This window comes from Cygnus atratus, unplaced genomic scaffold (genome assembly GCF_013377495.2).
Source record: "Cygnus atratus isolate AKBS03 ecotype Queensland, Australia unplaced genomic scaffold, CAtr_DNAZoo_HiC_assembly HiC_scaffold_40, whole genome shotgun sequence".
Classification (NCBI taxonomy): Eukaryota; Metazoa; Chordata; class Aves; order Anseriformes; family Anatidae; genus Cygnus; species Cygnus atratus.
This window is the reverse complement of record NW_026109996.1, coordinates 129,858-142,207: the sequence shown is the minus strand read 5'-3', so window position 1 is coordinate 142,207 and position 12,350 is coordinate 129,858. Positions and strand designations below refer to the sequence as shown.

At 60.1% G+C, this 12,350-nt stretch overlaps 1 protein-coding gene across 1 annotated transcript in view; it reads right to left on the bottom strand.

The window, feature by feature from the left end:
• The window catches only part of LOC118261604 (uncharacterized), a 48,761-nt gene extending 36,791 nt beyond the window's left edge, over window positions 1-11,970 (bottom strand). Inside the window, exons 1-4 of the mRNA XM_050716810.1 lie at window positions 11,689-11,970; window positions 8,617-8,763; window positions 6,469-6,609; window positions 1,347-1,650 (exon numbers count right to left, since the gene is read on the bottom strand). Of these exons, the coding sequence (XP_050572767.1) occupies window positions 1,347-1,650; window positions 6,469-6,609; window positions 8,617-8,763; window positions 11,689-11,955 (859 nt within the window). The 5' untranslated portion in view covers window positions 11,956-11,970. The remainder of the gene's footprint in view (window positions 1-1,346; window positions 1,651-6,468; window positions 6,610-8,616; window positions 8,764-11,688) is intronic.
• Window positions 11,971-12,350: the final 380 nt, after the last annotated feature.

The following is a 12,350-nucleotide window of genomic DNA, read 5'->3' as shown; positions in this document are numbered from 1 at the left end:
CCACAGCGGTGGACCAAAGAACCAAAACAACATCGGATGAGAAGCCTGGAGAAGACTGAGCCCCATAGCCACGTTTTGGGGCACCTTGGAGACCCAAGGAGCCCAAATGATGTAGGACCTGAATCCTAGAGAAGACCGAGCACCCCAACCACGTTTTGGGGCACAACGGTGGCCCGAGGAACCAAAACGATGTAGGACATGAAGGATGGAGAAGATTGAGCACCACGGCCACGTTTTGGGACACAACGGTGGCCGAAAAAGGCAAAACAAGAGCGGATATGGAGCCTGGAGAAGACCAACCACCTCAACCCCGTTTTGGGGACACCATGGTGGCCCAAAGAACCAAAATGATGTAGGACATGGAGCCTGGAAAAGATTGAGCACCACGGCCACGTTTTGGGGCGCCTTGGAGTCCCAAGGAGCCCAAATGATGTAGGACATGGAGAAGATTGAGCACCACGGCCACGTTTTGGGGCGCCTTGGAGTCCCAAGGAGCCCAAATGATGTAGGACGTGGAGCCTGGCCACGTTTTGGGACACAACAGTGTCCCAAGGAGCCCAAACGATGTAGGACAACGCACAACGGTGATCCAAGAAACCAAAACAACATCAGATGTGGAACCTAAAGAAGACTGAGCACCCCAACCACGTTTTGGGCCACAGCGGTGGCCCAAGGAACCAAAACAACATCGGATGAGAAGCCTGGAGAAGACTGAGCCCCATAGCCACGTTTTGGGGCACCTTGGAGACCCAAGGAGCCCAAATGATGTAGGACCTGAATCCTAGAGAAGACCGAGCACCCCAACCACGTTTTGGGGCACAACGGTGGCCCAAGGAACCAAAACGATGTAGGACGTGGAGAAGACTGAGCACCACGGCCACGTTTTGGGGCACAACGGTGATCCAAGAAACCAAAACATCAGATGCGGAACCTAAAGAAGACTGAGCACCCCAACCACGTTTTGGGCCACAGCGGTGGACCAAAGAACCAAAATGATGTAGGATGAGAAGCCTGGAGAAGACTGAGCCCCATAGCCACGTTTTGGGGCACCTTGGAGACCCAAGGAGCCCAAATGATGTAGGACCTGAATCCTAGAGAAGACCGAGCACCCCAACCACGTTTTGGGGCACAACGGTGGCCCAAGGAACCAAAACGATGTAGGACGTGGAGAAGACTGAGCACCCCGGCCACGTTTTGGGGGCACCACATTTTGAGGACCTCACGTTTTGGGGACACGACGTTTCGGGGACACGACGTTTCGGGGACACCACGCCGACCCCGTGCAACCCCAACCACGTTAACCTCAGATCTCGGCGGACCCGAGGACGTGACCCAGTGACCCGTACCCGAGCTGGAGACGGAACTGGTGGTGCTGGTGCTGTGGCTGTGCTCCATGGCGGGGCTGGTGGAGGTGCTGTTGCTGGTGTTGGTGCCTTCGTCGCTGGTCTTCTTGAAGAAGTTGTGCTGCAGCGCGTAGAAGGGGGTGATGCGGCTCCGGGGTTCGTAGTCCAACATGCGCAACACCAGGTCCTTGAACTTCAGGTAGTCGGAGGGCGAGTGGCCCTGCTCGCCCGCTCGCCGGCCCCCCGGCCCCCCGCTCTCCACCCCCAGCACCTCGTGGAGCCGCCGCGTCCCCGGGACTTTGTATTCCTGGGGTGAGGGGGGGAGAGAAAAAAAAAAAAAGAGGGGAGGGGGGAACGGCGGGGCGTCAGGGCTGGGGTAGGGGGGAGAAGGGGGAAGGGGGTTTTGGGGTGGGTTGGGGGTCTTTGGGGGAGAGCTGAGGGGGTTTTGGGGGGGTCTTCGGGGGAGATTTGGAGGGTTTGGGGGGCTCCGGAGAGGTTGGGGCGGTCTTTGGGGTCTTTGGGAGAGATCTGAGAGGGTTGGGGTGGTCTTTTGGGGAATTTAAAGGGTTTGGGGTTTTTTGAGGGGGGTTGGGGGTCTTTGGGGGAGAGCTGAGGGGGTTTTGGGGGTCTTCGGGGGAGATTTGGAGGGTTTGGGGGGCTCCGGAGAGGTTGGGGCGGTCTTTGGGGTCTTTGGGAGAGATCTGAGAGGGTTGGGGTGGTCTTTTGGGGGAATTTAAAGGGTTTGGGGGTTTTTGAGGGGGGTTGGGGGTCTTTGGGGGAGAGCTGAGGGGGTTTTGGGGGTCTTCGGGGGAGATTTGGAGGGTTTGGGGGGCTCCGGAGAGGTTGGGGCGGTCTTTGGGGTCTTTGGGAGAGATCTGAGAGGGTTGGGGTGGTCTTTTGGGGGAATTTAAAGGGTTTGGGGGTTTTTGAGGCGGGTTGGGGGTCTTTGGGGGAGAGCTGAGGAGGTTTTGGGGGGTCTTCGGGGAAGATTTGGAGGGTTTGGGGGGCTCCGGAGAGGTTGGGGCGGTCTTTGGGGTCTGAGAGAGATCTGAGAGGGTTGGGGTGGTCTTTTGGGGGAATTTAAAGGGTTTGGGGTTTTTTGAGGGGGGTTGGGGGTCTTTGGGGGAGAGCTGAGGGGGTTTTGGGGGGTCTTCGGGGGAGATTTGGAGGGTTTGGGGGGCTCCGGAGAGGTTGGGGCGGTCTTTGGGGTCTTTGGGAGAGATCTGAGAGGGTTGGGGTGGTCTTTTGGGGGAATTTAAAGGGTTTGGGGGTTTTTGAGGGGGGTTGGGGGTCTTTGGGGGAGAGCTGAGGGGGTTTTGGGGGGGTCTTCGGGGGAGATTTGGAGGGTTTGGGGGGCTCCGGGGAGGTTGGGGCGGTCTTTGGGGTCTTTGGGAGAGATCTGAGAGGGTTGGGGTGGTCTTTTGGGGGAATTTAAAGGGTTTGGGGTTTTTTGAGGGGGGTTGGGGGTCTTTGGGGGAGAGCTGAGGGGGTTTTGGGGGGTCTTCGGGGGAGATTTGGAGGGTTTGGGGGGCTCCGGGGAGGTTGGGGCGGTCTTTGGGGTCTTTGGGAGAGATCTGAGAGGGTTGGGGTGGTCTTTTGGGGGAATTTAAAGGGTTTGGGGTTTTTTGAGGGGGGTTGGGGGTCTTTGGGGGAGAGCTGAGGGGGTTTTGGGGGGTCTTCGGGGGAGATTTGGAGGGTTTGGGGGGCTCCGGAGAGGTTGGGGCCGTCTTTGGGGTCTTTGGGAGAGATCTGAGAGGGTTGGGGTGGTCTTTTGGGGGAATTTAAAGGGTTTGGGGGTCTTTGGGGAAGAGCTGGAGAGGTTGGGGTGGTCTTTGGGGGAGAGCTGAGAGGCTTGAGGTAGTCTTTTGGGGGGAATTTAAAGGGTTTGGGGGTCTTTGGAGAGGTTGGGGTGGTCTTTTGGGGTCTTTGAGAGAGATCTGAGAGGGTTGGGGTGGTAATTTGGGGGAGATCCGAAGGGTTTGGGGGTCTTTGGGGGAGAGCTGAGGGGGTTTTGGGGGTCTTCGGGGGAGATTTGGAGGGTTTGGGGGGCTCCGGAGAGGTTGGGGCGGTCTTTGGGGTCTTTGGGAGAGATCTGAGAGGGTTGGGGTGGTCTTTTGGGGGAATTTAAAGGGTTTGGGGTTTTTTGAGGGGGGTTGGGGGTCTTTGGGGGAGAGCTGAGGGGGTTTTGGGGGGTCTTCGGGGGAGATTTGGAGGGTTTGTGGGGCTCCGGAGAGGTTGGGGCGGTCTTTGGGGTCTTTGGGAGAGATCTGAGAGGGTTGGGGTGGTCTTTTGGGGGAATTTAAAGGGTTTGGGGGTCTTTGGGGAAGAGCTGGAGAGGTTGGGGTGGTCTTTGGGGGAGAGCTGAGAGGCTTGAGGTAGTCTTTTGGGGGGAATTTAAAGGGTTTGGGGGTCTTTGGAGAGGTTGGGGTGGTCTTTTGGGGTCTGAGAGAGATCTGAGAGGGTTGGGGTGGTAATTTGGGGGAGATCTGAAGGGTTTGGGGGTCTTTGGGGGAGAGCTGAGGGGGTTTTGGGGGTCTTCGGGGGAGATTTGGAGGGTTTGGGGGGCTCTGGAGAGGTTGGGGCGGTCTTTGGGGTCTTTGGGAGAGATCTGAGAGGGTTGGGGTGGTCTTTTGGGGGAATTTAAAGGGTTTGGGGTTTTTTGAGGGGGGTTGGGGGTCTTTGGGGGAGAGCTGAGGGGGTTTTGGGGGGTCTTCGGGGGAGATTTGGAGGGTTTGGGGGGCTCCGGAGAGGTTGGGGCGGTCTTTGGGGTCTTTGGGAGAGATCTGAGAGGGTTGGGGTGGTCTTTTGGGGGAATTTAAAGGGTTTGGGGTTTTTTGAGGGGCGTTGGGGGTCTTTGGGGGAGAGCTGAGGGGGTTTTGGGGGCTCTTCGGGGGAGATTTGGAGGGTTTGGGGGGCTCCGGAGAGGTTGGGGCGGTCTTTGGGGTCTTTGGGAGAGATCTGAGAGGGTTGGGGTGGTCTTTTGGGGGAATTTAAAGGGTTTGGGGTTTTTTGAGGGGGGTTGGGGGTCTTTGGGGAGAGCTGAGGGGGTTTTGGGGGGTCTTCGGGGGAGATTTGGAGGGTTTGGGGGGCTCTGGAGAGGTTGGGGCGGTCTTTGGGGTCTTTGGGAGAGATCTGAGAGGGTTGGGGTGGTCTTTTGGGGGAATTTAAAGGGTTTGGGGTTTTTTGAGGGGGGTTGGGGGTCTTTGGGGGAGAGCTGAGGGGGTTTTGGGGGGGTCTTCGGGGGAGATTTGGAGGGTTTGGGGGGCTCCGGAGAGGTTGGGGCGGTCTTTGGGGTCTTTGGGAGAGATCTGAGAGGGTTGGGGTGGTCTTTTGGGGGAATTTAAAGGGTTTGGGGTTTTTTGAGGGGGGTTGGGGGTCTTTGGGGGAGAGCTGAGGGGGTTTTGGGGGGTCTTCGGGGGAGATTTGGAGGGTTTGGGGGGCTCCGGAGAGGTTGGGGCGGTCTTTGGGTCTTTGGGAGAGATCTGAGAGGGTTGGGGTGGTCTTTTGGGGGAATTTAAAGGGTTTGGGGGTCTTTGGGGAAGAGCTGAGAGGGGTAGGGCGGTCTTTTGGGGGGATTTGAAGGGTTTTGGGGTTTGGGGGGAAGGGTTGAGAGGGTTGGAGTGTTTTTTGGGGGGAATTTAAAGGGGTTGGGGGTCTTTGGGGAGATCTGGAGGGGTTGGGGTGGTATTTTGGGGGAGATTTGGAGGGTTTGGGGGTCTCTGGAGAGGTCGGGGTGGAATTTTGGGGGGATCTGAAGGATTTGGGGGTCTTTGGGGGAGAGCTGAGAGGTTTGGGGTGGTCTTTGGGGGAATTTGAAGGGTTTGGGGGAGGTCTGGAAAGATTGGGGTGGTCTTTTTGGGGGATCTCAAGGGTTTGGGGCAATACTGGGATACATCTACTGGCTACTGGGCTGTACTGGGAGGCACTGGGACATCCTGGGAGGCACCGAGGGGATGCCAGTGAGCTCTGAAGGGAAACTGGGAGGCCCTGAAGGGCAACTGGGACATACTGGGAGGATCGGAAGATCAACTGGGCCATCCTGGGAAGCCTTGAGGAGCTACTGGGCCATACTGGGAGAGCTTTAGGAGCTACTGGGCCATACTGGGAGAGCTTTAGGAGCTACTAGGCCATACTGGGAAGCCTCGAGGAGCTACTGGGACGTATTGGGAAGCCTTGAGGAGCTACTGGGCCATACTGGGAGACCTTTAGGAGCTACCGCGTGGTACTGGGCAGCCTCAAGGAGCTACTGGGATGTACTGGGAAGTCTTGAGGGGCTTCTGGGCCATACTGGGAGCAACTGGGATACCCTGAAGCAGCTCCAAAAAGCAATGAATGGATCCCTGCAAGTACTTAAGATCAACTGGGCCATACTGGGAGAGCTTTAGGAGCTACGGGGCGGTACTGGGAGGCCTCCAGGAGCTACTGGGCCATACTGGGAAGCTTTGAGGAGCTACTGGGCCATACTGGGAGCAACTGGGATACCCTGAAGCAGCTCCAAAAAGCACCAAGCGGATCCCTGGAGGCTCTGAAAATCAACTGGACCATACTGGGAGACCTTGAGATACTACTGGACCATACTGGGAGGTACTGGGAAGCCTTGAGGAGCTACTGGGCCATACTGGGAGCAACTGGGATACCCTGAAGCAGCTCCAAAAAGCAATGAATGGATCCCTGCAAGTACTTAAGATCAACTGGGCCATACTGGGAGAGCTTTAGGAGCTACGGGGCGGTACTGGGAGGCCTCCAGGAGCTACTGGGCCATACTGGGAAGCTTTGAGGAGCTACTGGGCCATACTGGGAGCAACTGGGATACCCTGAAGCAGCTCCAAAAAGCACCAAGCGGATCCCAGGAGGCTCTGAAAATCAACTGGACCATACTGGGAGACCTTGAGATACTACTGGACCATACTGGGAGGTACTGGGAAGCCTTGAGGAGCTACTGGGCCATACTGGGAGCAACTGGGATACCCTGAAGCAGCTCCAAAAAGCCCCGGGTGAATTTTGGGAAGCTCTAAAAATCAACTGGGTCATACTGGGAGACCTTTAGGAGCTACGGGGCGGTACTGGGCAGCCTGGAGGAGCTAACTGGGCCGTACTGGGAGGCACTGGGAAGCCTCCCGCTCACCTTCTTGGTCTCTTTGTTCCTCTTGAGGGCCCAGCCGCCCTCGGGCAGCTTCTCGAAGTACTTGCGGGCTTTGGGGGCCTGCTCCAGCATGTGGGGGGGCGGCAGCCCCAGCACCTCCACGATGCGGTTCATCTGGTCAGCCTGGGGACACGGAGGGGACACGGGTGTCCCCAAGGTCCCCCCCCCCGTGTCCCCCACCCCCACCCCGGGACCACCCCAAGGTGTCCCCGAAACCGCCCGTGGTGGGGGGAAAGGGGATGGGGCAGCCCCGGTAGCGGGGTGGGTTGGGGGGTCTCCAAGGGCACCCTGCCCCTACTGGGGATGTCCCCAGGGTCCCCAAGGCCACCCTGACCCTTTTGGGGACGTCACAGATGTCACCCAGGCCACCCTGACCCTACTGGGGACATCCCTGAGGCCACCCCGACCCTTTTGGGGACATCACTGAGGTCCACAAGGCCACCGTGACCCTTTCACGGACATTCTTGGGGTCACTGAGGCCACCCTGACCCTATTGGGGATGTCCCCAAGGCCACCCCAACCCTTTAAGGGACATCTTTGGGGTCACTAAGGCCACCCTGACCCTATTGGGGATGTCCCTGGGGTCCCCAAGGCCACCCCAACCCTTTAAGGGACATCTTTGGGGTCACTAAGGCCACCCTGACCCTATTGGCGATGTCCCCAAGGCCACCCCAACCCTTTAAGGGACATCTTTGGGGTCACTAAGGCCACCCTGACCCTACTGGGGATGTCCCTGGGGTCCCCAAGGCCACCCCAACCCTTTAAGGGACATCTTTGGGGTCACTAAGGCCACCCTGACCCTATTGGGGATGTCCCCAAGGCCACCCCAACCCTTTAAGGGACATCTTTGGGGTCACTAAGGCCACCCTGACCCTATTGGGGATGTCCCTGGGGTCCCCAAGGCCACCCCAACCCTTTTGGGGACATCTTTGGGGTCACTAAGGCCACCCTGACCCTATTGGGGATGTCCCTGGGGTCCCCAAGGCCACCCCAACCCTTTAAGGGATGTCTTTGGGGTCCCCAAGGCCACCCTGACCCTATTGGGGATGTCCCTGAGGCCACCCCAACCCTTTTGGGGACATCACTGAGATCCCCAAGGCCACCCCGACCCTTTTGGGGACGACCCTGGGGTCCCCAAGGCCACCCCAACCCTTTAAGGGACATCTTTGGGGTCACTAAGGCCACCCTGACCCTATTGGGGATGTCCCTGGGGTCCCCAAGGCCACCCCAACCCTTTAAGTGATGTCTTTGGGGTCCCTGAGGCCACCCTGACCCTTTTGGGGACGTCCCTGAGGCCACCCCAACCCTTTTGGGGACATCACTGAGGTCCCCAAGGCTACCACGACCCTTTAAGGGACATTCCTGGGGTCCCCAAGGCCATCCCAACCCTTTAAGTGATGTCTTTGGGGTCCCTGAGGCCACCCTGACCCTTTTAGGGACATCACAGATGTCACCGAGGCCACCCCGACCCTATTGAGGATGTCCTTGAGGCCACCCCGACCCCTTTGGGGACATCCCTGAGGTCCCCAAGGCCACCCTGACCCTTTTGGGGACATCCCTGAGGCCACCCTGACCCTTTTGGGGACATCCCTGACGTCCCCAAGGCTACCACGACCCTTTTAGGGATGTCCTTGGGGTCCCTGAGGCCACCCTGACCCCTCTGGGGCCACCCCCGGGGTCCTCCCCCCACCAGGAGGGCACCAAAAGCCCCTCCCCTCGCCAGGACTACAACTCCCAGCATGCCCCGGGAGGCAGTGGGTCCCTTTGGCCCCGCCCCTCCAAGCCCCACCCCTCACTTCAAAGCCACGCCCCTCCCTCAAAGCCCCTCCCACCCCTCCAAAGCCCCTCCCACCACTGTGACCCCCCCAGGAGGGGAGGGGCCCACGCCCCCCAGCGAAGCCCCGCCCCCTGTAAGCCCCGCCCACCCGCTTGGAGCTAACCCCGCCCCCTGCCCCACCCCCTCCACCATGAGGCTCCACCCCCTCTACAAACCCCACCCACCCCCTTAAAGGGCCAGCGCGCCCTATTCACTCCCCTCGCCCTCCCTGCCCCCAAACCCCTCCCCCCTCCCCCCGCAGGCCCCGCCCCCTTCCCCCGCAAGCCCCGCCCCCTGCCACAGGCCCCGCCCACCTCGTTGGAGCCGCTGAAGAGGGGCTCCCCGGTGTGCATCTCGACCAGGATGCAGCCCAGCGACCACATGTCGATGGCCAGGTCGTAGGGCAGCCCCAGCAGCACCTCGGGCGAGCGGTAGAAGCGGCTCTGGATGTACTGGTAGATCTGGGGGAGGGCAGAGGGGCGGGGCTTAGGCCGGGAAGGGGCGGGGCTAAGCCCTGGGGGCGGGGCCTGGGCGACGAAAGGGCAGGGGTTGGATCCTACCAGGATGGGGAGGTGCTGGGTGAATATTGGGGGGCGCGTGTGTCTTTAAAAAGGGGCGTGGCCACTCATGGGGGGGTGTGGTCAGTTACAAAGGGGCGTGGTCACTTGGTGAGGGGGCGGGGCTAAGCCCTGGGGGCGGGGCCTGGGCGACGAAAGGGCGGGGGTTGGATCCTACCGGGGTGGGGAGGTGCTGGGTGAATATTGGGGGGCGCGTGTGTCTTTAAAAAGGGGCGTGGTCAGTTACAAAGGGGTGTGGTCACTTGGTGAGGGGGCGGGGCTAAGCCCTGGGGGCGGGGCCTGGGCGACGAAAGGGCAGGGGTTGGATCCTACCAGGATGGGGAGGTGCTGGGTGAATATTGGGGGGGCGCGTGTGTCTTTAAAAAGGGGCGTGGCCACTCATGGGGGGGGGGGGGTGGTCAGTTACAAAGGGGCGTGGTCACTTGGTGAGGGGGCGGGGCTAAGCCCTGGGGGCGGGGCCTGGGCGACGAAAGGGCGGGGGTTGGATCCTACCGGGGTGGGGAGGTGCTGGGTGAATATTGGGGGGCGCGTGTGTCTTTAAAAAGGGGCGTGGTCAGTTACAAAGGGGTGTGGTCACTTGGTGAGGGGGCGGGGCTAAGACCTGGGGGCGGGGCCTGAGCGACGAAAGGGCAGGGGTTGGATCCTACCGGGGTGGGGAGGTGCTGGGTGAATATTGGGGGCGCGTGTGTCTTTAAAAAGGGGCGTGGCCACTCATGGGGGGTGTGGTCAGTTACAAAGGGGCGTGGTCACTTGGTGAGGGGGCGGGGCTATGCCCCTGGGGGCGGGGCTTGGCCCCTACCGGGGTGGGAAGGTGCTGGGTAAATACTGGGGGCACGTGTGTCTTTAAAAAGGGGCGTGGTCAATTTGTGAGGGGCGTGGCCACTCGTGGACGGGCGTGGTCAATTATGGAGGGGGCGGGGTTAAGTCCCTGGGGGCGGGGCTTGGCTCCTACCAGGGTGGGAAGGACCCCAGGAAATACTGGGGCACGTGTGCCTTTAAAAGGGGGCGGAGCTTAACCTGGGGGCGGAGCTTAACTCTCTGGGGGCGGAGCTTATCCACCCAGCTGTTAGCCATTGGGAGGCGTGGCTTAGCCCTTGGGGGGTGTGGCTTAGCCCACTGGGTGGGCGTGGCTTAACCACGTTGGGGGGCGTGGCTTAACCCTTCCGCAGCCCCCCACCCACCTGGGACTCAGCCATTGGGGGCGGGGCATAACAATTTGTGGGCGTGGCCTAACCATTGGGGGCGTGGCTTAACCATTTGGGGGCGTGGCCTAACTCTTTGGGAGGCGTGGCTTAACCCTCCTCCTTCCCCAAACCCAGCCCCACAGCGCGGCGGCGCCCCTCCCCCCAAACCAGGGGGCGGGGCTAAAACATTCGTGGGCGGGGCCAAACCAAAAGGCGGGACGGCCCCAACCAAAGGGGGCGTGGCCTAAAAGTGGGAGGGGCTTTGGAGGGGGCGGGGCTTAGCCTTCCAACCTGAAAACCTTCCCGGGGCTGAACCCATCCCCGAAGCATCCTTCCCCCAAACCCTTGTGGGCGGGGCCAAAACAAAAAGGGGGCGGGGACAAGCAAAGGGGGGGCGTTGTCCCAACCAAATGGGCGGGGCCTAAAAGTGGGCGGGGTTTTCGAAGGGGGCGGGGCTTAGACCTCCAGCCTGAAAACCCTACCTGGGGCTGAACCCGTCCCCGCGGCACCTCCCCTTCCCCCAAACCTACATGGGCGGGGCCAAAACCTTCATGGGCGGAGCCTAACCAAAAAGGGGGGCGTGGCTTAAAAGTGGGAGTGGCTTCAAAATGGGCGGGGCTTAGCTCTCCAGCCCCAAAAGCCAACTGGGGCCGAACCCTTCCCCGCAGGGCTGCATCGACCCTTCCCCAAAAACTGGGGGTGGACCCCAAAAGCCTTATGGGCGGGGCCAAACCAAAAGAGGGCGTGTCCCAACCAAAGTGGGCGTGGCTTAAAAGTAGGCGTGGCTTATAAGGGGGCGGGGCTTAGACCTCCAACCCGAAAACCTACCTGGGGCCACACCTACACCCGAAGCATCCACCCCCAAAACCCTTATGGGCGGGGCCAAAACGAAAGCGGGTGGGTCCCAACCAAAGTGGGCGTGGCTTAAAAACAAGTGGGCGTGGCTTAAAAGTGGGCGGAGCTTAGCCCTCCATCCCCAAAACCTACCTGGGGCTGAACCCGTCCCCGCAGCATCTCCCTTTCCCCAAAACCAGGGGTTGACCCCAAAACCCTTACGGGCGGGGCCAAAGCCTTTATGGGCGGAGCCCAACCAAAGGGGGCGTGGCTTAAAAGTGGGCGGGGGCTTTAAAAGGGGGCGGGGCTTAACCTTACAACCTGAAAACCTACCTGGGGCTGAACCCATCCCCGAAGCATCCTTCCCCCAAACCCTTAGGGGCGGGGCCAAAACGAAGGCGGGTGGGTCCCAACCAAAGTGGGCGTGGCTTAAAAGTAGGCGTGGCTTATAAGGGGGCGGGGCTTAGCCCTCCAACCCGAAAACCTACCTGGGGCCAAACCTACACCCGAAGCATCCACCCCCAAAAGCCTTATGGGCGGGGCCAAAACGAAAGCGGGTGGGTCCCAACCAAAGTGGGCGTGGCTTAAAAGGGGGCGTGGCTTATAAGGGGGCGGGGCTTAGACCTCCAACCCGAAAACCTACCTGGGGCCACACCTATACCCGAAGCATCCACCCCCAAAAGCCTTACGGGCGGGGCCAAAACAAAAAGGGGCGGGGCCAAACCGCCCGGGGGCGTGGCCTAAAGTGGGCGTGGCTCCCAAAAAAAAGTGGGCGGGGCCTCGGGCTCACCCTCTGCCCCAGCTGGCAGGAGCTGCCGAAGTCGACGATCTTGATGGCGCTGCGCTTGGGGTTGCAGAGCAGGATGTTCTCGGGCTTGAGGTCGCAGTGGATGATGCTGAGCTCGGGGGTGGCGAGGAAGAGGAGGGCGGTGCAGAGCTGCTGGGCGAACTTGCGCGTGAGGTTGAGCGAGACGCCGCGGAAGTTGGTGTTGCGCAGGAGGTCGTAGAGGTTGTAGGAGAGCAGCTCGAAGGCCAGGCACAGGTGGTTGCGGAACATGAAGTGGCGCTTCAGGTGGACTGAGGGTTTGGGGGGAAAACGGGGGGAAAAAAGGGGGTTTTGGGCGTGGGTAAAGGAAAAGGGGTTTTTTTTTTTTTTTGGGGGGGTGGGTAAGGGAAAGGGTTTTTTTTTTTGGGGGTGGGTAAGGAAAAGGGGTTTTTTTTTTTGGGGGTGGGTAAGGAAAAGGGTTTTTTTTTTTTTGGGGGGTGGGTGAATAAAAGGGTTTGGGGGTGGAATTGAAAGAAAGGGGGGTGAAAAAGGAAGGGGGGTGGAAAAAACGGGATTGAAAATGAAAAGGGATGGGAAAGGGGATGGAACGGGAAAAGGGGATGGAAAAAGGGGATGGAAAGGGAAAAGGGGATGGAAAAAGGGGATGGAAAGGGAAAAGGGGATGG